General features: G+C 44.0%; 2 protein-coding genes across 5 annotated transcripts in view; both read left to right on the top strand.

Annotated features, from left to right (window-relative positions):
* Positions 1–20,794, top strand: part of LOC110520740 (microtubule cross-linking factor 3) — a 22,552-nt gene extending 1,758 nt beyond the window's left edge. The window contains exons 2-11 of the mRNA XM_090219529.1: positions 1–160; positions 1,213–1,437; positions 6,798–6,956; positions 7,624–7,692; positions 7,777–8,093; positions 8,914–9,064; positions 10,950–11,111; positions 11,889–12,089; positions 12,180–12,536; positions 19,575–20,794. The exon at positions 1–160 is cut by the window's left edge and continues 750 nt beyond it. Coding sequence (XP_090075655.1) covers positions 1–160; positions 1,213–1,437; positions 6,798–6,956; positions 7,624–7,692; positions 7,777–8,093; positions 8,914–9,064; positions 10,950–11,111; positions 11,889–12,089; positions 12,180–12,536; positions 19,575–19,685 — 1,912 coding nt within the window. The 3' untranslated portion in view covers positions 19,686–20,794. The remainder of the gene's footprint in view (positions 161–1,212; positions 1,438–6,797; positions 6,957–7,623; positions 7,693–7,776; positions 8,094–8,913; positions 9,065–10,949; positions 11,112–11,888; positions 12,090–12,179; positions 12,537–19,574) is intronic.
* Positions 20,795–20,897: 103 nt separating this feature from the next.
* LOC149984272 (uncharacterized) overlaps positions 20,898–27,110 on the top strand; it is a 73,596-nt gene continuing 67,383 nt past the window's right edge. For 2 of the 4 annotated variants that reach the window (XM_090219482.1, XM_090219474.1), the window contains exons 1-2: positions 25,638–26,369; positions 26,525–26,692. In XM_090219482.1, coding sequence (XP_090075608.1) covers positions 26,004–26,369; positions 26,525–26,692 — 534 coding nt within the window. In that variant the 5' untranslated portion in view covers positions 25,638–26,003. Of the gene's footprint in view, positions 21,273–24,807; positions 25,106–25,637; positions 26,370–26,524; positions 26,693–27,110 lie in introns of those variants that run through there. The other 2 variants (XM_090219491.1, XM_090219485.1) reach the window with 2 other exon arrangements.

The raw sequence follows: 27,110 nt of genomic DNA, 5'->3' as shown, positions 1-27,110 counted from the left end.
GGCGAAGACACCGTCTCCCCCGGAGCCGGTCACGGAAACGGCGGAACCAGAGGATCTCTCCCCTGAGGCCATCGTTAACGAGCCCGAACCGGTACCTGAGCCCGACCAGCTATTTCAGGAGGAGATAGAGAAACTAGAGGATGAAAACGATGAACTAAAGGTATGTCTATATGTCTGCCACTGTCGCATCTGTATGGGTTTAAATAACAGCATGTTTTAGCAGCTTTAACCTGTTACCCAGGGGCGTCACGCACCCCCAAAATCTGAGGGGCAGAAAGTACATGAGGATGGCTGGGGGGGTTCCGGAGAGGGGCTATGCCCCTGTCCATAAATTGGAGAATTTTGCATTTTTCAAACATCTGAAACAGCTTTTTCCGGCAATCTAGAGCCATAATCATTATGCTTAATTCTATGTCCAAAATGTGTCTTTGTTCTGCATATCTATGTGTACCTCTTGTGTCTGTATCCTCCTGACTGGTGGTTCTTTTTTCAAAGAAACTAAATATGCTTTTCTGCATCTCTGCTCAAATCTTGGTAGAAGATTGAAAGGAATATGAGTCTTATTCAGTACATTTAGTTATTGCTTGATTTTCTAAAGTCTACCAACCTTTACCAGCAGGCATGCCAGCTAAGATAGTTAGACAGGCTAGCTGCTCTAACTTTATAGCCTGAAAATGGCTCCTTGGTAGCTAGTTATGAGGTTGGGAGATTGGGAACCTATCTGGGCTAACTAAATAAAATAAATAAATAATAATAATAACTAAATAAAATAAATAAATAATAATAATAAATAAATAAAATAGATAAATAAATACTAGTATTAATAAATAAAATAGATAAATAAATAATAATTATAATAATAAATAAAATTGATAAATAAATAATAATAATAAATAAATAAAATAGATACATAAATAATAATAATAATAATAAATAAAATTGATAAATAAATAATAATAATAATAAATAAAATTGCTAAATAAAACTTGCTAGTTGTATTACAGAGAAAAAATGAACAAAAAATGTGTACAAATTTGTATTAATACTTTAAAAAATCCAATTTAAACAGCACAAATCTGAGGGGCACGTGCCCCTGTGCCCCTCCCTATAGGGCATAACGTCTTTGCTGTTGCCTCTATAATGTTGAATTGATTCCTCTAATTGCTGTGTCCCTCTCCATCTTTCTCTCTCTCTCTCATTCGTTCCCATTAGACTGAGATAGAGGAGATGAGAGCGGAGATGGACGAGATGAGAGACACGTTCTACGAAGAGGACGCGTGCCAGCTGCAGGACATGCGTCGCGAGCTGGAGCGAGCCAATAAGAACTGCCGGATTCTCCAGTACCGTCTGAGGAAGGCGGAGAGGAAGAGGATGAGGTTCGCTCAGACCGGAGAGGTAGACGGAGAGCTACTGAGGGCCCTGGAGCAGGACTTGAAGGTAAGACGCCGTCTAGACTCTAGGATAACTAACTTCCTGTAGCTCAGGACCTAAAGCAAGGATATGGATATTATTGATACCATTTGAAAGGAAACACTATGAAGTTTGTGGAAATGTGAAAGGAATGTAGGAAAATATAACACATTAGATCTGGTAAAAGAAAATTAAAAGAAAAAAACAACAGTTTTTTTGTATTTTTTTATACCATCATCTTTGAAATGCAAGAGAAAGGCCCATAATGTATTATTCCAGCACAGGCACAATTTAGATTTTGGCCACTAGATGGCAGCAGTGTATGTGCAAAGTTTTACACTGATCCAATGAACCATTGCATTTCAGTGAGGGGCCAAGTCTCGAGACACCCACACCTTGTTCATTCATCAAAACCAAGCCCTTTCGCGCCAAATCCAGCAAGTGCGCCAATAATTCAGATCGTGAAAATAGCTAAAATATCTCTAACACCCCAATGAACTTACTGTCTGCACTTAGATTTACCAATGCGTTAGGCTTGTTAAAATACCTGAAGTTGTCTAGACTCTATATGTCATAGAGTGTTACCTGAAGGTAATGTTGTCTAGACTCTATATGTCATAGGGTGGTACCTGAAGGTAATGTTGTCTAGACTCTATATGTCATAGGGTGGTACCTGAAGGTAATGTTGTCTAGACTCTATATGTCATAGAGTGTTACCTGAAGGTAATGTTGTCTAGACTCTATATGTCATAGGGTGGTACCTGAAGGTAATGTTGTCTAGACTCTATATGTCATAGGGTGTGACCTGAAGGTAATGTTGTCTAGACTCTATATGTCACAAGGTAATGTTGTCTAGACTCTATATGTCATAGGGTTTGACCTGAAGGTAATATTGTCTAGACTCTATATTTCACAAGGTAATGTTGTCTAGACTCTATATGTCATAAGGTAATGTTGTCTAGACTCTATATGTCATAGGGTTTGACCTGAAGGTAATATTGTCTAGACTCTATATTTCACAAGGTAATGTTGTCTAGACTCTATATGTCATAAGGTAATGTTGTCTAGACTCTATATGTCACAGGGTTTGACCTGAAGGTAATGTTGTCTAGACTCTATATGTCATAGGGTAATGTTGTCTAGACTCAAATGCCATAGGGTGTGACCTGAAGGTAATGTTGAATAGACTCTATATGCCATAGGGTGTGTCCTGAAGGTAATGTTGTCTAGACTCTATATGTCATAGGGTTTGACCTGAAGGTAATGTTGTCTAGACTCTATATGTCACAAGGTAATGTTGTCTAGACTCTATATGTCATAGGGTTTGACCTGAAGGTAATGTTGTCTAGATGTCACAAGGTAATGTTGTCTAGACTCTATATGTCATAAGGTAATGTTGTCTAGACTCTATATGTCATAGGGTGTGACCTGAAGGTAATGTTGTCTAGACGCTATATGTCATAAGGTAATGTTGTCTAGACTCTATATGTCATAGGGTTTGACCTGAAGGTAATGTTGTCTAGACTCTATATGTCACAAGGTAATGTTGTCTAGACTCTATATGTCATAGGGTGTGACCTGAAGGTAATGTTGTCTAGACTCAATATGTCATAAGGTAATGTTGTCTAGACTCTATATGTCACAAGGTAATGTTGTCTAGACTCAATATGTCATAGGGTTTGACCTGAAGGTAATGTTGTCTAGACTCTATATGTTATAGGTTGTGTCCTGAAGGTAATGTTGTCTAGACTCTATTTGTCATAAGGTAATGTTGTCTAGACTCTATATGTCATAGGGTGTGACCTGAAGGTAATGTTGTCTAGACTCTATATGTCATAAGGTAATGTTGTCTAGACTCTATATGTCATAGGGTTTGACCTGAAGGTAATATTGTCTAGACTCTATATTTCACAAGGTAATGTTGTCTAGACTCTATATGTCATAAGGTAATGTTGTCTAGACTCTATATGTCACAGGGTTTGACCTGAAGGTAATGTTGTCTAGACTCTATATGTCATAGGGTAATGTTGTCTAGACTCAAATGCCATAGGGTGTGACCTGAAGGTAATGTTGAATAGACTCTATATGCCATAGGGTGTGTCCTGAAGGTAATGTTGTCTAGACTCTATATGTCATAGGGTTTGACCTGAAGGTAATGTTGTCTAGACTCTATATGTCACAAGGTAATGTTGTCTAGACTCTATATGTCATAGGGTTTGACCTGAAGGTAATGTTGTCTAGATGTCACAAGGTAATGTTGTCTAGACTCTATATGTCATAAGGTAATGTTGTCTAGACTCTATATGTCATAGGGTGTGACCTGAAGGTAATGTTGTCTAGACGCTATATGTCATAAGGTAATGTTGTCTAGACTCTATATGTCATAGGGTTTGACCTGAAGGTAATGTTGTCTAGACTCTATATGTCACAAGGTAATGTTGTCTAGACTCTATATGTCATAGGGTGTGACCTGAAGGTAATGTTGTCTAGACTCTATATGTCACAAGGTAATGTTGTCTAGACTCTATATGTCATAGGGTTTGACCTGAAGGTAATGTTGTCTAGATGTCACAAGGTAATGTTGTCTAGACTCTATATGTCATAAGGTAATGTTGTCTAGACTCTATATGTCATAGGGTGTGACCTGAAGGTAATGTTGTCTAGACGCTATATGTCATAAGGTAATGTTGTCTAGACTCTATATGTCATAGGGTTTGACCTGAAGGTAATGTTGTCTAGACTCAATATGTCATAAGGTAATGTTGTCTAGACTCTATATGTCACAAGGTAATGTTGTCTAGACTCAATATGTCATAGGGTTTGACCTGAAGGTAATGTTGTCTAGACTCTATATGTTATAGGTTGTGTCCTGAAGGTAATGTTGTCTAGACTCTATTTGTCATAAGGTAATGTTGTCTAGACTCTATATGTCATAGGGTGTGACCTGAAGGTAATGTTGTCTAGACTCTATTTGTCATAAGGTAATGTTGTCTAGACTCTATATCTCATAGGTTGTCTAGACTGTGTCTGCTGTAAACTGTGGACGTTATGAATGCAATTTGATTTGATCCAAATGCCATTCTATTCCCAAAAGGCTTGTTACATATACAGTTACATATGCATTGCATTCAGAAAGTGTTCAGACCCCTTGACCTTTTCCACATTTTGTTACGTTACAGCCTTATTCTAAAATGGATTAAATAAAAACAAATCCTCATCAATCTACACACAATACCCCATAATGACATCACAATACCCCATAATGACATCACAATACCCCATAATGACATCACAATACCCCATAATGACATCACAATACCCCATAATGACATCACAATACCCCATAATGACATCACAATACCCCATAATGACATCACAATATCCCATAATGACATCACAATACCCCATAATGACATCACGATACCCCATAATGACATCACAATACCCCATAATGACATCACAATATCCCATAATGACAAAGCGAAAACAGGTTTTAAGAAATCCTGTCAAATTTATAAAAAATAAAAACAGAAATACCTTATTTACAGAAGTATTCAGACCCTTTCCTGTGAGACTCGAAATTGAGCTCAGGTGCATCCTGTTTCCATTGATCATCCTTGAGATGTTTCTACAACTTAATTGGAGTCCGCCTGTGGTAAATTCAATTGATTGGACATTATTTGGATAGGCACACACCTGTCTATATAAGGTCCCACAGTTGACAGTGCATGTCAGAGCAAAAACCAAGCTATGAGGTCGAAGGAATTGTCTATATAGCTCCGAGACAAGATTGTGTTGAGACACAGATCTTGGGGAAGGGTACCTAAACATTTCTGCACCATTGAAGGTCTCCAAGAACACAGTGGCCTCCATCATTCTTAAATGGAAGAAATTTAGAGCCACAAAGACTCTTCCTAGAGCTGGCCGCCCAGAAGGGCCTTGGTCAGGGAATTGAACAAGAAACTGATGGTCAGTCTGACAGAGCTCCAGAGTTCCTCTGTGGAGATGGGAGGACCATCATCTCTTCAGCACTCCACCAATCAGGCCTTTATGGTAGAGTGGCCAGACGGAAGCCACTCCTCAGTAAAAGGCACATGACAGCCCGCTTGGAAATTGCCAAAAGGCACCTAAAGGACTCTCAGACTATGAGAAAAAATATTATCTGGTCTGATGAAACTAAGATTGAACTCCTTGGCCTGGATGCCAAGTGTCACGTCTGGAGGAAACCTGGCACCATCCCTACGGAGAAGCATGGTGGTGGCAGCATCATGCTGTGGGGATGTTTTTCAGCGGCAGGAACTGGGAAACTAGTCAGGATCGAGGGAAAGATGAACGGAGCAAAGTACAGAGAGATCCTTGATGAAAACCTGCTCCAGAGCGCTCAGGACCTCAGACTGGGGTGAAGGTTCACCTTCCAACAGGACAACAACCCTAAGCATACAGCCAAGACAATGCAGGAGTGGCTTCGGGAAAAGTCTCTGAATGTCTTTGAGTGGCCCAGCCAGAGCCCAGACTTGAACTCGATTGAATATCTCTGGAGAGACCTGAAAATAACTGTGCAGTGACGCTCCCCATCCAACCCGATCGGCAGAGAAGAATGGGAGAAACTCCCCAGATACAGGTGTGCCAAGCTTGTAGCGTCATACCCAAGAAGACGCAAGGCTGTAATCGTTGCCAAAGGTGCTTCAACAAAGAACTGAGTAAATGGTCTGAATACTTATGTAAATGTGATAATTCTGGGTTTTTTAAAACTTGTTTTTGCTTTGTCATTATGGGGTATTGTGATGTCATTATGGGTTATTGTGATGTCATTATGGGGTATTGTGATGTCATTATGGGGTATTGTGATGTCATTATGGGGTATTGTGATGTCATTATGGGTTATTGTGATGTCATTATGGGGTATTGTGATGTCATTATGGGTTATTGTGTGTAGATTAGTGAGGGTAAAAAACATTTGAATCCATTTTAGAATAAGGTCGGAATACTTTCAGAATGGACTGTAGACTAATAGACCATGGCCCATCTCTCTCACTGTCCCTCTCCCCTCCCTGTCTCTCTCCCCCTCCCTCCCTGTCCCCCTCCCATTTCCTCTCCCTCCCGCTCCCTGTCTGTCTCCCTCTTCCTCCCTGTCTCTCACTGTCCCTCTCCCCTCCCTGTCCCCCTCCCATTTCCTCTCCCTCCCTGTCTGTCTCCCTCTTCCTCCCTGTCTCTCTCCCTCCCCCTCTCCCCTTCCCTTTCCCTCTCCCCCTCCCTCACTGTCTTTCTCCCTCTCCCCTTCCCTCTCCCTCCCTCTCCCTCCCTGTCTCTCTCCCTCTTCCTCCCTGTCTCTCTCCCCCTCCCTCCCTGTCTCTCTGCCCCTCCCTATCACCCCCCCCCCCCTCTAGGTAGCGAAGGACGTGTCAGTGCGTCTGCACCATGAGTTGGAGAATGTGGAGGAGAAAAGGACGAAGACGGAGGAGGAGAACGAGAAACTAAGGCAAAAGCTGATAGAGGTGGAGGTGACCAAACAGGCCCTGCACAACCAACTGGAGAAGGCCAAGGAGGTGATGAGGGGGAGGGAAGGGGTGAGGTGGAGGTGACCAAACAGGTCCTGCACAACCAACTGGAGAAGGAGGTGATGAGGGGGAGGGAAGGGGTGAGGTGGAGGTGACCGAACAGGCCCTGCAAAACCAACTGGAGAAGGAGGTGATGAGGGGGAGGGAAGGGGTGGGGTGGAGGTGACCAAATAGGCCCTGCAAAACCAACTGGAGAAGGCCAAGGAGGTGATGAGGGGGAGGGGAGGGGTGAGGTGGACGGGGGGGGGGGGGTTAGGGGTAGACAGGGGAGGGTTTGGGTGGTGGTTTAGGTGGAGGTGACCGAGCAGGCCCTGCACAACCAGCTGGAGAAGGGGGTGATGAGGACACCTGCTGTCAAGGAGGGCAAGGTTCTGCAGTGTCATGTGACCGTCTGTGTTCAAACCCAGGTCTCCTGTGTGCCACAACACTGTGTTAGCCTGCCGAGCTAAAGCCGAAGACGTTATAGCTCAGGGAGTTAACACAGGGTCCTGGTTACTCATCACAAGCTTGTTAGTTAAGAGGTTCTGAGAGTCGTGTTTTAATGATCGACAGTCTGTCTGTAAAGCACATTTAACTGTCCACAACAGATTCCACCAGTCACGTACAACAGGTAACAGGTGGGCTGATGGTGTGATGTCATCTGTATCCTCTGCAGCTGTCACTGAAGAGGAGAGGAGGCAGGGATGTTCAGAAGGAGAAAAGGATTCCACAGACTCCAATAGAGGTACGGCGTCATCGTTATTCGTCAAACTATAATGATGAGAGACAAGACCAAAACATATCTTCTTCATTCTTCTTCTCTCCTCAGGAGGACAACGAAGATCTGAAATGCCAGCTAGCGTTCATCAAGGAGGAAGCCATTTTAATGAGGAAAAAAATGGCTAAAATTGACAAGGAGAAGGACCGGCTGGAACACGAGCTGCAGAAGTACCGCTCTTTCTACGGGGATGTGGACAGCCCTGGGCCCAAGGGAGAGGCTGGAGGACCAGCCACCACCCGGGAGTCAGAGCTGAAACTGAGACTGAGACTGGTGGAGGAGGAAGCCAACATCCTGGGGAGGAAGATCGTAGAGCTGGAGGTGGAGAATAGAGGACTGAAGGCTGAACTGGAGGACATGAGAGACAGGTAGGCCCAATGGACCCCTAAACCCTAAACCCTACGCCCTATAGACTTGATGCACTGAGAGGATTTGACAGGTGTCAGCAATATGGTAGTAGCTCCACCCTGCTCTCTGATAGGCTAGATAGAAGTTTCACCATCTTGCTTATACCAATCAAATCCTCTCAGATCTCCGAATGTCTTTGTAAATAAACAAGATACATTTGATTGATTGATGCATTGATTAATGTATTTATTGATGTATTGAGTGATCAATGTGTTGATTGATGTATTGATTGATGTATTGATTGATGTATTGATTGATTGATGTATTGATTTATGTATTGATGTATTGATTGATTGATTGATTGATGTATTGGCTGATTTATTGCTGTATTGAGTGATTAATGTGTTGATTGATGTATTGATTGATGTATTGATTAATGTATTGATTGATTGATGTGTTGATTGATGTATTGATTGATGTATTGGTTGATGTATTGACTGATTGATGTGTTGATTGATGTGTTGATTGACATATTGATTGATGTATTGATTGATTGATGTATTGATTGATTTATTGATTGATGTATTGGCTGATTTATTGATGTATTGAGTGATTAATGTGTTGATTGATGTGTTGATTGCCATATTGATTGATGTATTGATTGATTGATGTGTTGATTGATTGATGTATTGATTGATTGATGTGTTGATTGATGTATTGATTGATTGATGTGTTGATTGATGTATTGATTGATTTATGTGTTGATTGATTGATGTATTGATTGATGTATTGATTTATTTATTGATGTGTTGATTGACGTGTTGATTTATGCATTGCCAGGGATGAGGTGGCAGGAGGCTCGGCTGAGCATGGCTGCAGCAGGGAGCAGGGAGAGGAACTCAGGGAGCTGAGACAGCAGCTACAGCTGGTGGAGGACGAGGCAGAGCTACTTAGGAGGAACCTGCAGGACGCAGAGGAGGACAACAACAAGGTGGCTCCCAAATGGCACCTTATTCCCTATATAGTGCACTACTTACTACTGCAGGATGTAGAGGAGAACAACAGAGTTAGTCCCAAATGGCACCCTATTCCCTATATAGTGCACGACTTTAGACCAGGGACCAAAGGGCTCTGGTTGAAACTAGTGTGCTATATAGGGAATAGGGTGCCATTTAGAAAGCAGCTGTTTACATTCTACGTGTGAGTCATATAGTAGAGTATTTGTCGTTACTGATCACATTTAGCTCTCTCTCTCAACACCCCCTCGTAGCAACGTATCGTCAGGTCAAATGGTCACTCATAAGGTTTACCATGTATCTCCTGGGGGAAGGACACCTGGTCTCATAAGGTTTACCATGTACCTCCTGGGGGAAGGACACCTGGTCTCATAAGGTTTACCATGTATCTCCTGGGGGAAGGACACCTGGTCTCATAAGGTTTACCATGTACCTCCTGGGGGAAGGACACCTGGTCTCATAAGGTTTACCATGTACCTCCTAGAGGAAGGACACCTGGTCTCACAAGGTTTACCATGTACCTCTTGGGGGAAGGACACCTGGTCTCATAAGGTTTACCATGTACCTCTTGGGGGAAGGACACCTGGTCTCATAAGGTTTACCATGTACCTCTTGGGGGAAGGACACCTGGTCTCATAAGGTTTACCATGTACCTCTTGGGGGAAGGACACCTGGTCTCATAAGGTTTACCATGTACCTCTTGGGGGAAGGACACCTGGTCTCATAAGGTTTACCATGTACCTCTTGGGGGAAGGACACCTGGTCTCATAAGGTTTACCATGTATCTCCTGGGGGAAGGACACATCATAAGGTTTACCATGTATCTCCTAGAGGAAGGACACCTGGTCTCATAAGGTTTACCATGTATCTCCTAGGGGAAGGACACCTGGTCTCATAAGGTTTACCATGTACCTCCTAGGGGAAGGACACCTGGTCTCATAAGGTTTACCATGTATCTCCTAGGGGAAGGACACCTGGTCTCATAAGGTTTACCATGTGTCTCCTGGGGGAAGGACACCTGGTCTCATAAGGTTTACCATGTATCTCCTAGGGGAAGGACACCTGGTCTCATAAGGTTTACCATGTATCTCCTGGGGGAAGGACCCCTGGTCTCATAAGGTTTACCATGTACCTCCTAGGGGAAGGACACCTGGTCTCATAAGGTTTACCATGTATCTCCTAGGGGAAGGACACCTGGTCTCATAAGGTTTACCATGTACCTCCTAGAGGAAGGACACCTGGTCTCATAAGGTTTACCATGTATCTCCTAGAGGAAGGACACCTGGTCTCATAAGGTTTACCATGTATCTCCTAGGGGAAGGACACCTGGTCTCATAATGTTTACCATGTATCTCCTAGAGGAAGGACACCTGGTCTCATAAGGTTTACCATGTACCTCCTATGGGAAGGACACCTGGTCTCATAAGGTTTACCATGTATATCCTAGAGGAAGGACACCTGGTCTCATAATGTTTACCATGTATCTCCTGGGGGAAGGACACCTGGTCTCATAAGGTTTACCATGTACCTCCTAGAGGAAGGACACCTGGTCTCATAAGGTTTACCATGTATCTCCTAGGGGAAGGACACCTGGTCTCATAAGGTTTACCATGTATCTCCTATGGGAAGGACACCTGGTCTCATAAGGTTTACCATGTATCTCCTAGGAGAAGGCCTGATTTAAGCTAAGGTAGTTTTACTCAGCCTAGTTGAGGGCAGAACTTGAGTCAAGAAAGGTTGCAGGACATAATGGGCTGTGTTCCCATTAGGTCCGCTCTTTTTTTGACAGAAGGTAGTTTTATAATTTAAAGTACATCCTGTTTCAATCCCCCCCCCACTACTACTAAATCTGTATTTTAGGTGACGGGGGAGCTGAACAAGCTGAAGTACAAGGAGGGCTCCAGGCACGGCGCCGGGGGTGGAGGGGGTGGCGCCGGGGCGGCTGCAGACCGGGCCAAGGTGGAGGTCCTGCAGGAGGAGCTAAAGGCTGCCAGGCTGCAGATCAACGAGCTGAGTGGCAAGGTGAGGCAGCGTGATGGACTACACTACCCACGATGCTCTGTGGGGGTTTCTAGCGGTCACTTCCATTTTAATTCCTTCCATTCATGTCGTTACCTGGAATTCCAATTTCCCTCCATGCTTCTCTGTGAGAACACATTGGAAGTGGAATTTCAGTTTGCTTTCCTGAATTGATTGACATGAAATGAAGCTGACAGTTGATGCTAACATAATGCTATCCATTTCTGACGCTAACATAATGCTATCCATCTCTGACGCTAACATAATGCTATCCATCTCTGACACTAACATAATGCTATCCATCTCTGATGCTAACATAATGCTAATCATCTCTGACACTAACATAATGCTATCCATCTCTGATGCTAACATAATGCTATCCATCTCTGATGCTAACATAATGCTATCCATCTCTGATGCTAACATAATGCTAATAATCTCTGACACTAACATAATGGTTTCCATCTCTGAAGCTAACATAATGCTATCCTGTCTGATGCTAACATAATGCTAATCATCTCTGATGCTAACATAATGCTAATCATCTCTGATGCTAACATAATGCTAATCATCTCTGACACTAACATAATGGTTCCCATCTCTGAAGCTAACATAATGCTATCCTGTCTCTGATGCTAACATAATGCTAATCATCTCTGATGCTAAGATAATGCTATCCATCTCTGACGCTAACATAATGCTAATCATCTCTGATGCTAACATAATGCTATCCTGTCTCTGACGCTAACATAATGCTATCCTGTCTCCTTACCTCTACAGGTGATGCAGATGCAGTATGAGAACCGGGTCCTGCTGTCCAACATGCAGCGCTACGACCTGGCGTCACACCTGGGCATCAGGGCCAGCCCCCGGGAAAGTGACGCAGAGAGTGACGGAGGAGATGACGCCTCCACCTCATCGCGCTTCCCACCCCACCGTAAACGAGAAGGCCCCATCGGAGGGGAGAGCGACTCGGACGAGGTGATACAGCGTCGTGCATCGCCACAGTGACCCATAATGCTTTGTGTATTAAATACAAGCTAAGGTTATCCCGTCTCCCTACCAATCCAGGTGCGTAACATCCGGTGCCTGACCCCAACCCGCACCCTCTACTCCCCCGAGGGCCGTTTCCTCCCTCGCAGCCTGAAGGACCGGCAGCAGATGGTAGACATCCGTATAGAAGCAGAGCGGCTGGGCCGGACCGTCGACAGGCTGATAGCAGACACCAGCACCATCATGGCCGAGGCCCGGGTCTATATGGTCTCCAACGGGGAGCTTTACGAGGAGGAAGGGAGCACCGTCAGGGAGCACGAGTTGTTGTACAGGATCACCGCTCAGATGAAGGCCTTCAGGAAGGAGCTGCAGGGTTTTATAGACAGACTGGATGTCCCCAAGCCAGAGGACAAAGAGGAGGAGGAACCACTGTCCGTAAGTTGAACAGAGTTAGAAGCACACCAGGGTTTCCGTTGGCCGGTAATAGTTCCATTGTTTAGTATGCATTGTGGACATGTCAGTATCTACTGTAGGACAGGCCTCCATTTGGTCTGAATGTCAGTATTACATCTACGGTAGGACAGGCCTCTATTTGGTCTGAATGTCAGTATTACATCTACTGTAGGACAGGCCTCTATTTGGTTTGAATGTCAATATTACATCTACTGTGGGACAGGCCTCTATTTGGTCTGAATGTCAGTATTACATCTACTGTAGGACAGGCCTCTATTTGGTCTGAATGTCAGTATTACATCTACTGTAGGACAGGCCTCTATTTGGTCTGAATGTCAATATTACATCTACTGTAGGACAGGCCTCTATTTGGTCTGAATGTCAGTATTACATCTACTGTAGGACAGGCCTCTATTTGGTCTGAATGTCAGTATTACATCTACTGTAGGACAGGCCTCTATTTGGTCTGAATGTCAATATTACATCTACTGTAGGACAGGCCTCTATTTGGTCTGAATGTCAGTATTACATCTACTGTAGGACAGGCCTCTATTTGGTCTGAATGTCAGGAATACATCTACTGTAGGACAGGCCTCTATTTGGTCTAAATGTCAGTATCTACTGTAGGACAGGCCTCTATTTGGTCTGAATGTCAGTATTACATCTACTGTAGGACAGGCCTCTATTTGGTCTGAATGTCAGTATTACATCTACTGTGGGACAGGCCTCTATTTGGTCTAAATGTCAGTATCTACTGTAGGACAGGCCTCTATTTGGTCTGAATGTCAATATTACATCTACTGTAGGACAGGCCTCCATTTGGTCTGAATGTCAGTATTACATCTACTGTAGGACAGGCCTCTATTTGGTCTGAATGTCAGTATTACATCTACTGTAGGACAGGCCTCTATTTGGTCTGAATGTCAATATTACATCTACTGTAGGACAGGCCTCTATTTGGTCTGAATGTCAGTATTACATCTACTGTAGGACAGGCCTCTATTTGGTCTGAATGTCAGTATTACATCTACTGTAGGACAGGCCTCTATTTGGTCTGAATGTCAATATTACATCTACTGTAGGACAGGCCTCTATTTGGTCTGAATGTCAGTATTACATCTACTGTAGGACAGGCCTCTATTTGGTCTGAATGTCAGTATTACATCTACTGTAGGACAGGCCTCTATTTGGTCTGAATGTCAATATTACATCTACTGTAGGACAGGCCTCTATTTGGTCTGAATGTCAGTATTACATCTACTGTAGGACAGGCCTCTATTTGGTCTGAATGTCAGGAATACATCTACTGTAGGACAGGCCTCTATTTGGTCTAAATGTCAGTATCTACTGTAGGACAGGCCTCTATTTGGTCTGAATGTCAGTATTACATCTACTGTAGGACAGGCCTCTATTTGGTCTGAATGTCAGTATTACATCTACTGTGGGACAGGCCTCTATTTGGTCTAAATGTCAGTATCTACTGTAGGACAGGCCTCTATTTGGTCTGAATGTCAATATTACATCTACTGTAGGACAGGCCTCCATTTGGTCTGAATGTCAGTATTACATCTACTGTAGGACAGGCCTCTATTTGGTCTGAATGTCAGTATTACATCTACTGTAGGACAGGCCTCTATTTGGTCTGAATGTCAATATTACATCTACTGTAGGACAGGCCTCTATTTGGTCTGAATGTCAGTATTACATCTACTGTAGGACAGGCCTCTATTTGGTCTAAATGTCAGTATCTACTGTAGGACAGGCCTCTATTTGGTCTGAATGTCAGTATTACATCTACTGTAGGACAGGCCTCTATTTGGTCTGAATGTCAGTATTACATCTACTGTGGGACAGGCCTCTATTTGGTCTAAATGTCAGTATCTACTGTAGGACAGGCCTCTATTTGGTCTGAATGTCAATATTACATCTACTGTAGGACAGGCCTCCATTTGGTCTGAATGTCAGTATTACATCTACTGTAGGACAGGCCTCTATTTGGTCTGAATGTCAGTATTACATCTACTGTAGGACAGGCCTCTATTTGGTCTGAATGTCAATATTACATCTACTGTAGGACAGGCCTCTATTTGGTCTGAATGTCAGTATTACATCTACTGTAGGACAGGCCTCTATTTGGTCTGAATGTCAGTATTACATCTACTGTAGGACAGGCCTCTATTTGGTCTAAATGTCAGTATCTACTGTAGGACAGGCCTCTATTTGGTCTGAATGTCAGTATTACATCTACTGTAGGACAGGCCTCTATTTGGTCTGAATGTCAATATTACATCTACTGTAGGACAGGCCTCTATTTGGTCTGAATGTCAGTATTACATCTACTGTAGGACAGGCCTCTATTTGGTCTGAATGTCAGTATTACATCTACTGTAGGACAGGCCTCTATTTGGTCTAAATGTCAGTATCTACTGTAGGACAGGCCTCTATTTGGTCTGAATGTCAGTATTACATCTACTGTAGGACAGGCCTCTATTTGGTCTGAATGTCAGTATTACATCTACTGTAGGACAGGCCTCTATTTGGTCTGAATGTCAGTATTACATCTAATGTAGGACAGGCCTCTACTTGGTCTGAATGTCAGTATCTACTGTAGGACAGGCCTCTATTTGGTCTGAATGTCAGTATTACATCTACTGTAGGACAGGCCTCTATTTGGTCTGAATGTCAGTATTACATCTACTGTAGGACAGGCCTCTATTTGGTCTGAATGTCAGTATTACATCTACTGTGGGACAGGCCTCTATTTGGTCTGAATGTCAGTATTACATCTAATGTAGGACAGGCCTCTACTTGGTCTGAATGTCAGTATCTACTGTAGGACAGGCCTCTATTTGGTCTGAATGTCAGTATTACATCTACTGTAGGACAGGCCTCTATTTGGTCTGAATGTCAGTATTACATCTAATGTAGGACAGGCCTCTACTTGGTCTGAATGTCAGTATCTACTGTAGGACAGGCCTCTATTTGGTCTGAATGTCAGTATTACATCTACTGTAGGACAGGACAGGCCTCTATTTGGTCTGAATGTCAGTATTACATCTGCTGTAGGACAGGCCTCTATTTGGTCTGAATGTCAGTATTACATCTACTGTAGGACAGGCCTCTATTTGGTCTGAATGTCAGTATCTACTGTAGGACAGGCCTCTATTTGGTCTGAATGTCAGTATTACATCTACTGTAGGACAGGCCTCTATTTGGTCTGAATGTCAGTATTACATCTACTGTAGGACAGGCCTCTATTTGGTCTGAATGTCAGTATTACATCTACTGTAGGACAGGACAGGCCTCTATTTGGTCTGAATGTCAGTATTACATCTACTGTAGGACAGGCCTCTATTTGGTCTGAATGTCAGTATTACATCTACTGTAGGACAGGCCTCTATTTGGTCTAAATGTCAGTATCTACTGTAGGACAGGCCTCTATTTGGTCTGAATGTCAGTATTACATCTACTGTAGGACAGGCCTCTATTTGGTCTGAATGTCAATATTACATCTACTGTAGGACAGGCCTCTATTTGGTCTGAATGTCAGTATTACATCTACTGTAGGACAGGCCTCTATTTGGTCTGAATGTCAGTATTACATCTACTGTGGGACAGGCCTCTATTTGGTCTGAATGTCAGTATTACATCTAATGTAGGACAGGCCTCTACTTGGTCTGAATGTCAGTATCTACTGTAGGACAGCACTCTATTTGGTCTGAATGTCAGTATTACATCTACTGTAGGACAGGCCTCTATTTGGTCTGAATGTCAGTATTACATCTAATGTAGGACAGGCCTCTACTTGGTCTGAATGTCAGTATCTACTGTAGGACAGGCCTCTATTTGGTCTGAATGTCAGTATTACATCTACTGTAGGACAGGACAGGCCTCTATTTGGTCTGAATGTCAGTATTACATCTGCTGTAGGACAGGCCTCTATTTGGTCTGAATGTCAGTATTACATCTACTGTAGGACAGGCCTCTATTTGGTCTGAATGTCAGTATCTACTGTAGGACAGGCCTCTATTTGGTCTGAATGTCAGTATTACATCTACTGTAGGACAGGCCTCTATTTGGTCTGAATGTCAGTATTACATCTACTGTAGGACAGGCCTCTATTTGGTCTGAATGTCAGTATTACATCTACTGTAGGACAGGACAGGCCTCTATTTGGTCTGAATGTCAGTATTACATCTACTGTAGGACAGGCCTCTATTTGGTCTGAATGTCAGTATTACATCTACTGTAGGACAGGCCTCTATTTGGTCTGAATGTCAGTATTACATCTACTGTAGGACAGGCCTCTATTTGGTCTGAATGTCAGTATTACATCTACTGTAGGACAGGCCTCTATTTGGTCTGAATGTCAGTATTACATCTACTGTAGGACAGGACAGGCCTCTATTTGGTCTGAATGTCAGTATTACATCTATTGTAGGACAGGCCTCTATTTGGTCTGAATGTCAGTATTACATCTACTGTAGGACAGGCCTCTATTTGGTCTAAATGTCAGTATCTACTGTAGGACAGGCCTCTATTTGGTCTGAATGTCAGTATTACATCTACTGTAGGACAGGCCTCTATTTGGTCTGAATGTCAATATTACATCTACTGTAGGACAGGCCTCTATTTGGTCTGAATGTCAGTATTACATCTACTGTAGGACAGGCCTCTATTTGGTCTGAATGTCAGTATTACATCTACTGTGGGACAGGCCTCTATTTGGTCTGAATGTCAGTATTACATCTAATGTAGGACAGGCCTCTACTTGGTCTGAATGTCAGTATCTACTGTAGGACAGGCCTCTATTTGGTCTGAATGTCAGTATTACATCTACTGTAGGACAGGCCTCTATTTGGTCTGAATGTCAGTATTACATCTAATGTAGGACAGGCCTCTACTTGGTCTGAATGTCAGTATCTACTGTTGGACAGGCCTCTATTTGGTCTGAATGTCAGTATTACATCTACTGTAGGACAGGACAGGCCTCTATTTGGTCTGAATGTCAGTATTACATCTGCTGTAGGACAGGCCTCTATTTGGTCTGAATGTCAGTATTACATCTACTGTAGGACAGGCCTCTATTTGGTCTGAATGTCAGTATCTACTGTAGGACAGGCCTCTATTTGGTCTGAATGTCAGTATTACATCTACTGTAGGACAGGCCTCTATTTGGTCTGAATGTCAGTATTACATCTACTGTAGGACAGGCCTCTATTTGGTCTGAATGTCAGTATTACATCTACTGTAGGACAGGGCAGGCCTCTATTTGGTCTGAATGTCAGTATTACATCTACTGTAGGACAGGCCTCTATTTGGTCTGAATGTCAGTATTACATCTACTGTAGGACAGGCCTCTATTTGGTCTGAATGTCAGTATTACATCTACTGTAGGACAGGCCTCTATTTGGTCTGAATGTCAGTATTACATCTACTGTTGGACAGGCCTCTATTTGGTCTGAATGTCAGTATTACATCTACTGTAGGACAGGCCTCTATTTGGTGTGAATGTCAGTATCTACTGTAGGACAGGCCTCTATTTGGTCTGAATGTCAGTATTACATCTACTGTAGGACAGGCCTCTATTTGGTCTGAATGTCAGTATTACATCTACTGTAGGACAGGCCTCTATTTGGTCTGAATGTCAGTATTACATCTACTGTTGGACAGGCCTCTATTTAGTCTGAATGTCAGTATTACATCTACTGTAGGACAGGCCTCTATTTGGTCTGAATGTCAGTATTACATCTACTGTTGGACAGGCCTCTATTTAGTCTGAATGGCAGTATTACATCTACTGTAGGACAGGCCTCTATTTGGTCTGAATGTCAGTATTACATCTACTGTAGGACAGGCCTCTATTTGGTCTGAATGTCAGTATTACATCTCCTGTAGGACAGGCCTCTATTTAGTCTGAATGGCAGTATTACATCTGCTGTAGGACAGGCCTCTATTTGGTCTGAATGTCAGTATTACATCTACTGTAGGACAGGCCTCTATTTGGTCTGAATGTCAGTATTACATCTACTGTAGGACAGGCCTCTATTTGGTCTGAATGTCAGTATTACATCTACTGTAGGAGAGGCCTCTATTTGGTCTGAATGTCAGTATTACATCTACTGTTGGACAGGCCTCTATTTGGTCTGAATGTCAGTATTACATCTACTGTTGGACAGGCCTCTATTTGGTCTGAATGTCAGTATTACATCTACTGTAGGACAGGCCTCTATTTGGTCTGAATGTCAGTATTACATCTACTGTAGGACAGGCCTCTATTTGGTGTGAATGTCAGTATCTACTGTAGAACAGGCCTCTATTTGGTCTGAATGTCAGTATTACATCTACTGTAGGACATGCCTCTATTTGGTCTGAATGTCAGTATTACATCTCCTGTAGGACAGGCCTCTATTTAGTCTGAATGGCAGTATTACATCTGCTGTAGGACAGGCCTCTATTTGGTCTGAATGTCAGTATTACATCTACTGTAGGACAGGCCTCTATTTGGTGTGAATGTCAGTATCTACTGTAGGACAGGCCTCTATTTGGTCTGAATGTCAGTATTACATCTACTGTAGGACAGGCCTCTATTTGGCCTGAATGGCAGTATTACATCTGCTGTAGGACAGGCCTCTATTTGGTCTGCATGTCAGTATTACATCTACTGTAGGACAGGCCTCTATTTGGTGTGAATGTCAGTATCTACTGTAGGACAGGCCTCTATTTGGTCTGAATGTCAGTATCTACTGTAGGACAGGCCTCTATTTGGTCTGAATGTCAGTATTACATCTACTGTAGGACAGGCCTCTATTTGGCCTGAATGTCAGTATTACATCTACTGTAGGACAGGCCTCTATTTGGTCTGAATGTCAGTATTACATCTACTGTAGGACAGGCCTCTATTTGGTGTGAATGTCAATATTGTTTAACCTGCTTTTAATCTGTTCTCTCTTCCTGTCTTTCTACCATTCTGTTTTCCTGACTCGTCCTCCTTCGACCGTCCTTATTAATCCCACCTAGATGTTTCAGCCCATCATTCTGCTCATCCTCATCCTCGTCCTGTTCTCTTCACTCTCCTACACCACCATCTTCAAACTCGTCTTCCTCTTCACTCTCTTCTTCGTCCTGTAACGTCCGTCTCACTTTGACATAGACACATATTTTTGTTTAGTCATATTTTTATTTATTTATTTTATTTTTTATTTTGGAATATTCCCATCTAAGGTCACAAGTGATACGGGACACTATTCCACGTTTCAGCAGTTACTATTTACAAGCTTTCAACACACACTGGAGGAGACCACACACCTCTGGGGCTGAGACACTGGAGAAGACCACACACCTCTGGGGCTGAGACACTGGAGAAGACCACACACCTCTGGGGCTGAGACACTGGAGGAGACCACACACCTCTGGGGCTGAGACACTGGAGGAGACCACACACCTCTGGGGCTGAGACACTGGAGGAGACCACACACCTCTGGGGCTGAGACACTGGAGGAGACCACACACCTCTGGGGCTGAGACACTGGAGGAGACCACACACCTCTGGGGCTGAGACACTGGAGGAGACACCACACCTCTGGGGCTGAGACACTGGAGAAGACCACACACCTCTGGGGCTGAGACACTGGAGGAGACCACACACCTCTGGGGCTGAGACACTGGAGAAGACCACACACCTCTGGGGCTGAGACACTGGAGCAGACCCCACACCTCTGGGGCTGAGACACTGGAGGAGACCACACACATCTGGGGCTGAGACACTGGAGAAGACCACACACCTCTGGGGCTGAGACACTGGAGGAGACCACACACCTCTGGGGCTGAGACACTGGAGAAGACCACACACCTCTGGGGCTGAGAGCCTGAAGAAGACCACACACCTCTGGGGCTGAGACACTGGAGGAGACCACACACCTCTGGGGCTGAGACACTGGAGAAGACCACACACCTCTGGGGCTGAGACACTGGAGAAGACCACACACCTCTGGGGCTGAGACACTGGAGAAGACCACACACCTCTGGGGCTGAGACACTGGAGAAGACCACATACCTCTGGGGCTGAGACACTGGAAGAGACCACACACCTCTGGGGCTGAGACACTGGAGGAGACCACACACCTATGGGGCTGAGACACTGGAAGAGACCACACACCTCTGGGGCTGAGACACTGGAGGAGACACCACACCTCTGGGGCTGAGACACTGGAGAAGACCACACACCTCTGGAGCTGAGAGCCTGGAGAAGACCACACACCTCTGGAGAAGACCACACACCTCTGGGGCTGAGATACTGGAGGAGACACCACACCTCTGGGGCTGAGACACTGGAGGAGACACCACACCTCTGGGGCTGAGACACTGGAGAAGACCACACACCTCTGGGGCTGAGACACTGGAGAAGACCACACACCTCTGGGGCTGAGACACTGGAGAAGACCACACGCCTCTGGGGCTGAGACACTGGAGAAGACCACACACCTCTGGGGCTGAGACACTGGAGAAGACCACACGCCTCTGGGGCTGAGACACTGGAGAAGATAACACACCTCTGGGGCTGAGACACTGGAGAAGACCACACACCTCTGGGGCTGAGACACTGGAGAAGATAACACACCTCTGGGGCTGAGACACTGGAGAAGATAACACACCTCTGGGGCTGAGACACTGGAGAAGACCACACACCTCTGGGGCTGAGACACCATATATTATTAGGTGAGTAGACAAGGTTAACAGTGAATGGTCTCTCATCTAACCTTATTTCAGAGGTCCCCCAGAACTCTGATGCAAAAGGCAGGAAGGAACAACCGTGTGCTGTGGGTGAATAAAAGTCCCAGTCTGTAAACCCACACAGTACCTACCTATGTATAGTGTCCATGCATGTACAGTATAGCACTGTTAGGGACACCTAATCCATCAACAGAGCCTGGAGTATATCAGTGTTAGGGACACCTAATCCATCAACAGAGTATTAACCTGGAGTATAGCAGTGTTAGGGACACCTAATCCATCAACAGAGCCTGGAGTAGAGCAGTGTTAGGGACACCTAATCCATCAACAGAGCATTCACCTGGAGTATAGCAGTGTTAGGGACACCTAATCCATCAACAGAGCATTCACCTGGAGTATATCAGTGTTAGGGACACCTAATCCATCAACAGAGTATTAACCTGGAGTATAGCAGTGTTAGGGACACCTAATCCATCAACAGAGCATTCACCTGGAGTATAGCAGTGTTAGGGACACCTAATCCATCAACAGAGCCTGGAGTATAACAGTGTTAGGGACACCTAATCCATCAACAGAGCATTAACCTGGAGTATAGCAGTGTTAGGGACACCTAATCCATCAACAGAGCATTAACCTGGAGTAGAGCAGTGTTAGGGACACCTAATCCATCAACAGAGCATTAACCTGGAGTATAACAGTGTTAGGGACACCTAATCCATCAACAGAGCCTGGAGTATAGCAGTGTTAGGGACACCTAATCCATCAACAGAGCATGGAGTATATCAGTGTTAGGGACACCTAATCCATCAACAGAGCCTGGAGTATAGCAGTGTTAGGGACACCTAATCCATCAACAGAGCCTGGAGTATAACAGTGTTAGGGACACCTAATCCATCAACAGAGCATTAACCTGGAGTATAGCAGTGTTAGGGACACCTAATCCATCAACAGAGCATTCACCTGGAGTATATCAGTGTTAGGGACACCTAATCCATCAACAGAGTATTAACATGGAGTAGAGCAGTGTTAGGGACACCTAATCCATCAACAGAGCATTCACCTGGAGTATAGCAGTGTTAGGGACACCTAATCCATCAACAGAGCCTGGAGTAGAGCAGTGTTAGGGACACCTAATCCATCAACAGAGCATTAACCTGGAGTATAGCAGTGTTAGGGACACCTAATCCATCAACAGAGCCTGGAGTATATCAGTGTTAGGGACACCTAATCCATCAACAGAGTATTAACCTGGAGTAGAGCAGTGTTAGGGACACCTAATCCATCAACAGAGTATTAACCTGGAGTATATCAGTGTTAGGGACACCTAATCCATCAACAGAGCATTCACCTGGAGTATATCAGTGTTAGGGACACCTAATCCATCAACAGAGCATTAACCTGGAGTATAGCAGTGTTAGGGACACCTAATCCATCAACAGAGCCTGGAGTATAGCAGTGTTAGGGACACCTAATCCATCAACAGAGCATTCACCTGGAGTATATCAGTGTTAGGGACACCTAATCCATCAACAGAGCATTAACCTGGAGTATAGCAGTGTTAGGGACACCTAATCCATCAACAGAGCCTGGAGTATAGCAGTGTTAGGGACACCTAATCCATCAACAGAGCATTAACCTGGAGTATAGCAGTGTTAGGGACACCTAATCCATCAACAGAGCATTAACCTGGAGTAGAGCAGTGTTAGGGACACCTAATCCATCAACAGAGCATTCACCTGGAGTATAGCAGTGTTAGGGACACCTAATCCATCAACAGAGCATTAACCTGGAGTATATCAGTGTTAGGGACACCTAATCCATCAACAGAGCATTAACCTGGAGTATATCAGTGTTAGGGACACCTAATCCATCAACAGAGCATTCACCTGGAGTATAGCAGTGTTAGGGACACCTAATCCATCAACAGAGCCTGGAGTATAACAGTGTTAGGGACACCTAATCCATCAACAGAGCCTGGAGTATATCAGTGTTAGGGACACCTAATCCATCAACAGAGCCTGGAGTATAACAGTGTTAGGGACACCTAATCCATCAACAGAGCCTGGAGTATAACAGTGTTAGGGACACCTAATCCATCAACAGAGCCTGGAGTATAACAGTGTTAGGGACACCTAATCCATCAACAGAGCCTGGAGTATAGCAGTGTTAGGGACACCTAATCCATCAACAGAGCCTGGAGTAGAGCAGTGTTAGGGACACCTAATCCATCAACAGAGCATTAACCTGGAGTAGAGCAGTGTTAGGGACACCTAATCCATCAACAGAGCCTGGAGTATATCAGTGTTAGGGACACCTAATCCATCAACAGAGCATTCACCTGGAGTATAGCAGTGTTAGGGACACCTAATCCGTCAACAGAGCCTGGAGTAGAGCAGTGTTAGGGACACCTAATCCATCAACAGAGCCTGGAGTATATCAGTGTTAGGGACACCTAATCCATCAACAGAGCCTGGAGTAGAGCAGTGTTAGGGACACCTAATCCATCAACAGAGCCTGGAGTTCTGTGAAATAGTTACTTATGAGTCCTTAACCAACAATGCAGAGTTTTAAATAAGTAAGTAATAAACTTTTGCTAAATAAACTAAATGAAAACTAGTAAATGCTGCTCCATGTACATTGTCATTGAACATTGGTCACTTTAATAATGTTTATATACTGTTTTACCCACTTCATATATATATATATATATATATATACAGTGCCTTGCGAAAGTATTCGGCCCCCTTGAACTTTGCGACCTTTTGCCACATTTCAGGCTTCAAACATAAAGATATAAAACTGTATTTTTTTGTGAAGAATCAACAACAAGTGGGACACAATCATGAAGTAGAACGACATTTATTGGATATTTCAAACTTTTTTAACAAATCAAAAACTGAAAAATTGGGCGTGCAAAATTATTCTCTGTAAGGGGCCGCGGCTTTTGTGGAGCGATGGGTAACGATGCTTCGTGGGTGACTGTTGTTGATGTGTGCAGAGGGTCCCTGGTTTGAGCCCGGGTATGGGTGAGGGGACGGTCTAAAGTTATACTGCTACATATATATATATATATATCTATATATATTGTATTCTAGTCAAGGCTCCTCCTATATAACTACTGCTGAACACTCCTTTTCTATTCCTATACTGTCATAATGTGTATATATATATATTGTATTCTAGTCAAGGCTCCTCCTATATAACTACTGCTGAACACTCCTTTTCTATTCCTATACTGTCATAATGTGTATATATATACACACCATCATATACTGAGCATACATGCCACTGCTCGTTCTGATATTTTTGGGGTGTTTTGTTGTGTTTTTGTTAGTGGTTACCGCACTGTTGGACCTAGAGAACATACGCATTTCGCTACAACTGCGATAACATCTGATAAAATATGTGCGCATGACCAATAACTTTTGATTTGTGCTGGATATGGACTTGTTTATCCCGTGACTTCTACTGGTTACTGAGACGGTGGGGGCGGGGGCGGGGGCGGGGGCGGGGCGGGAACACACGGCGATTCTCATCGGGATATGACGTCATAGACGGTATTAAGACCAGCTGTGAGGGAGAAGTACGCGGGGCTTTCGTGGCTCGTCTGGTCGAGTTGTCCAATGCAAAAAAAGGCATCAGGAAAAGATATAGAGAGAGCTCTGACCAAGACGGTTATTTCCGTTGGATTTAGGGACCACTCTGATTTTCATTAACAATTGACCAGAAAGACCAGTTTTTCTGGATAGCTTTTTTTGGTGTTTTTGGTTTTTGGAGATCTTTAATAAGATATTACACAGCTGGACATTGCATAACAGGTAAGATGTTTTCAGATGTCCCGAATCTATTCAGAGATCTGAAGGCAATGAAGGGTCTTGTGAAATAACGGAGCACAGCCTTGCTGGGGGGGGGGGGGGGGGGGTGTGCGCGCGCATTGACAGGCTGTGCAACATTTGGCTTCTGATCCTGCGTGTGAAGCCAATAAACAACCGTTAGGCTATAACCAGCGAGCTGAACACATTTATCGCTATGGTCCCGGTCACAACCCATTTGGATAGCCTTAGTCTACCACTTGAGTCACATTCCGCAGTCACAACTTCTTTAGAACACGCGACACAGTGGTCCCGGTAGTAAACAGACGTGATTAATACCTCTTCAACCGGTGGCTTCCGCGCGACCTACTCCCGGTTCCGTTACTTAGTAGTCTACGGCACACAGTGGGGTTATTGAGTAAAAGGATATGCGTGGTTACAGGGTGTAAAAATAGTCCTCAACTCTTACATCAGTGGGCTATGTGTATTATTGGGTACTCGTCCTGTCCACGTAACAACAACCTACTGGGTGTTCTTCACCCACACGGTGCACTGCACAGGGCAGTAGCCTAGGCGAAAGCCGTAGCCTTTTACTATACTTTTCAATGTAGGAATAATGAACAACCTACATAAGTTTGGATAATAAATCCAGATAGCATCAGTAGAGTTCCGCCGCATAATGACCGATTGTTGACCTTGGCGCGGCGCGGTGACATGGAAGGGACCTATGCGCACATCGCTGCATGGGCTGGAATTGCTGCTGGTTCAGCGTTGAGAGACACGGACACCGCCGGGGAAATCGCCGGCTTCGGATAATTATGCTGCTGCTGCAACTACAACCTAAGGCACCGGTCAACCGAAGGCTGTCATCAGTTTGTGTTTGTTTGTCTCTGCACGTTGAGAAATGTGGAATGCTGCGTTCGGAAATGGGTCAGATTTGCGTAGTGGAGGAGGCGGCGGCGGGTACGTGCCAGCGCAGGACTGGGAATTCGTTCCCTGCTCGCGTCTGGAAAGAGAAAGAGAGAGGGTCAGAGGGAAGAGTCGCAGCCCGTTCAGGACGTTCTCCTCCCCGCCAACAGTCACTCAGTTCTACGAACAGTCTCATCCTGGAACGGTTGGAGCATCACCGGAGCTTCCTCGGGGACAAGTTCGGGCGCAAGAGCCAGGGACTCATCACTCCCGTCTGAAAAAGAAGTTTGAACACTTTAAGAAACGCCACGGACAGGACAAGGAAGAATGGATACGAGAGAAGGAGATACTTTTAAGACAAGTTGCTGAGATATTTTATTCTAGGTTTTAGATGATACATCTGGTTCACTACTCATTGCACTACGATTTTGTTTTTTTTGTTTCTGAGTGTTTCTGAATGTATGTATTGTGGGTCACCAACTACAGCTAACTCTGTTTTGCTGTGTTGATTCTCAGGGTGGGGAGAACAGAAGGATTTTGTTGGATCTGAAGACTGTAGTGGAGGAGGTGCAGCTAGAGGTGAAGAGAGAGGAGGCGAAGAGGTGCGAGCTACAGCTGCAGTACACTAAGGACAGATGTGCCTGGGAACTGGAGAGAGCTGAGCTGAAATGCAGAATCGCACAGGTAAGACTACACTATACAACACTATACTATATGATACAACACTATATGATACTATACTATAAAATACTATACAATATGATACAACACAATACTATACTATATGGTACTATACTATACTATATGATACTATACTATATGATACTACACTATACTATATTATACTATACAATGTGATACAACACTATACTTACTATATGATACTTTACTATACAATATGATACTTTACTGTACAATATGATATGATACTATACTATATGATACTATACTATATGATACTACACTATACTATATTATACTATACAATGTGATACAACACTATACTTACTATATGATACTATACTATACAACATGATACTTTACTGTACAATATGATATGATACTATACTATATGATACTATACTATAAAATACTATACAAT

The sequence above is a fragment of the Oncorhynchus mykiss genome, chromosome 3, assembly GCF_057628025.1.
Source record: "Oncorhynchus mykiss isolate SJ-2025 chromosome 3, ASM5762802v1, whole genome shotgun sequence".
Taxonomy (NCBI): domain Eukaryota; kingdom Metazoa; phylum Chordata; class Actinopteri; order Salmoniformes; family Salmonidae; genus Oncorhynchus; species Oncorhynchus mykiss.
Note: the sequence above shows the minus strand (reverse complement) of the source record. Positions and strands in the feature narration are given on the sequence as shown.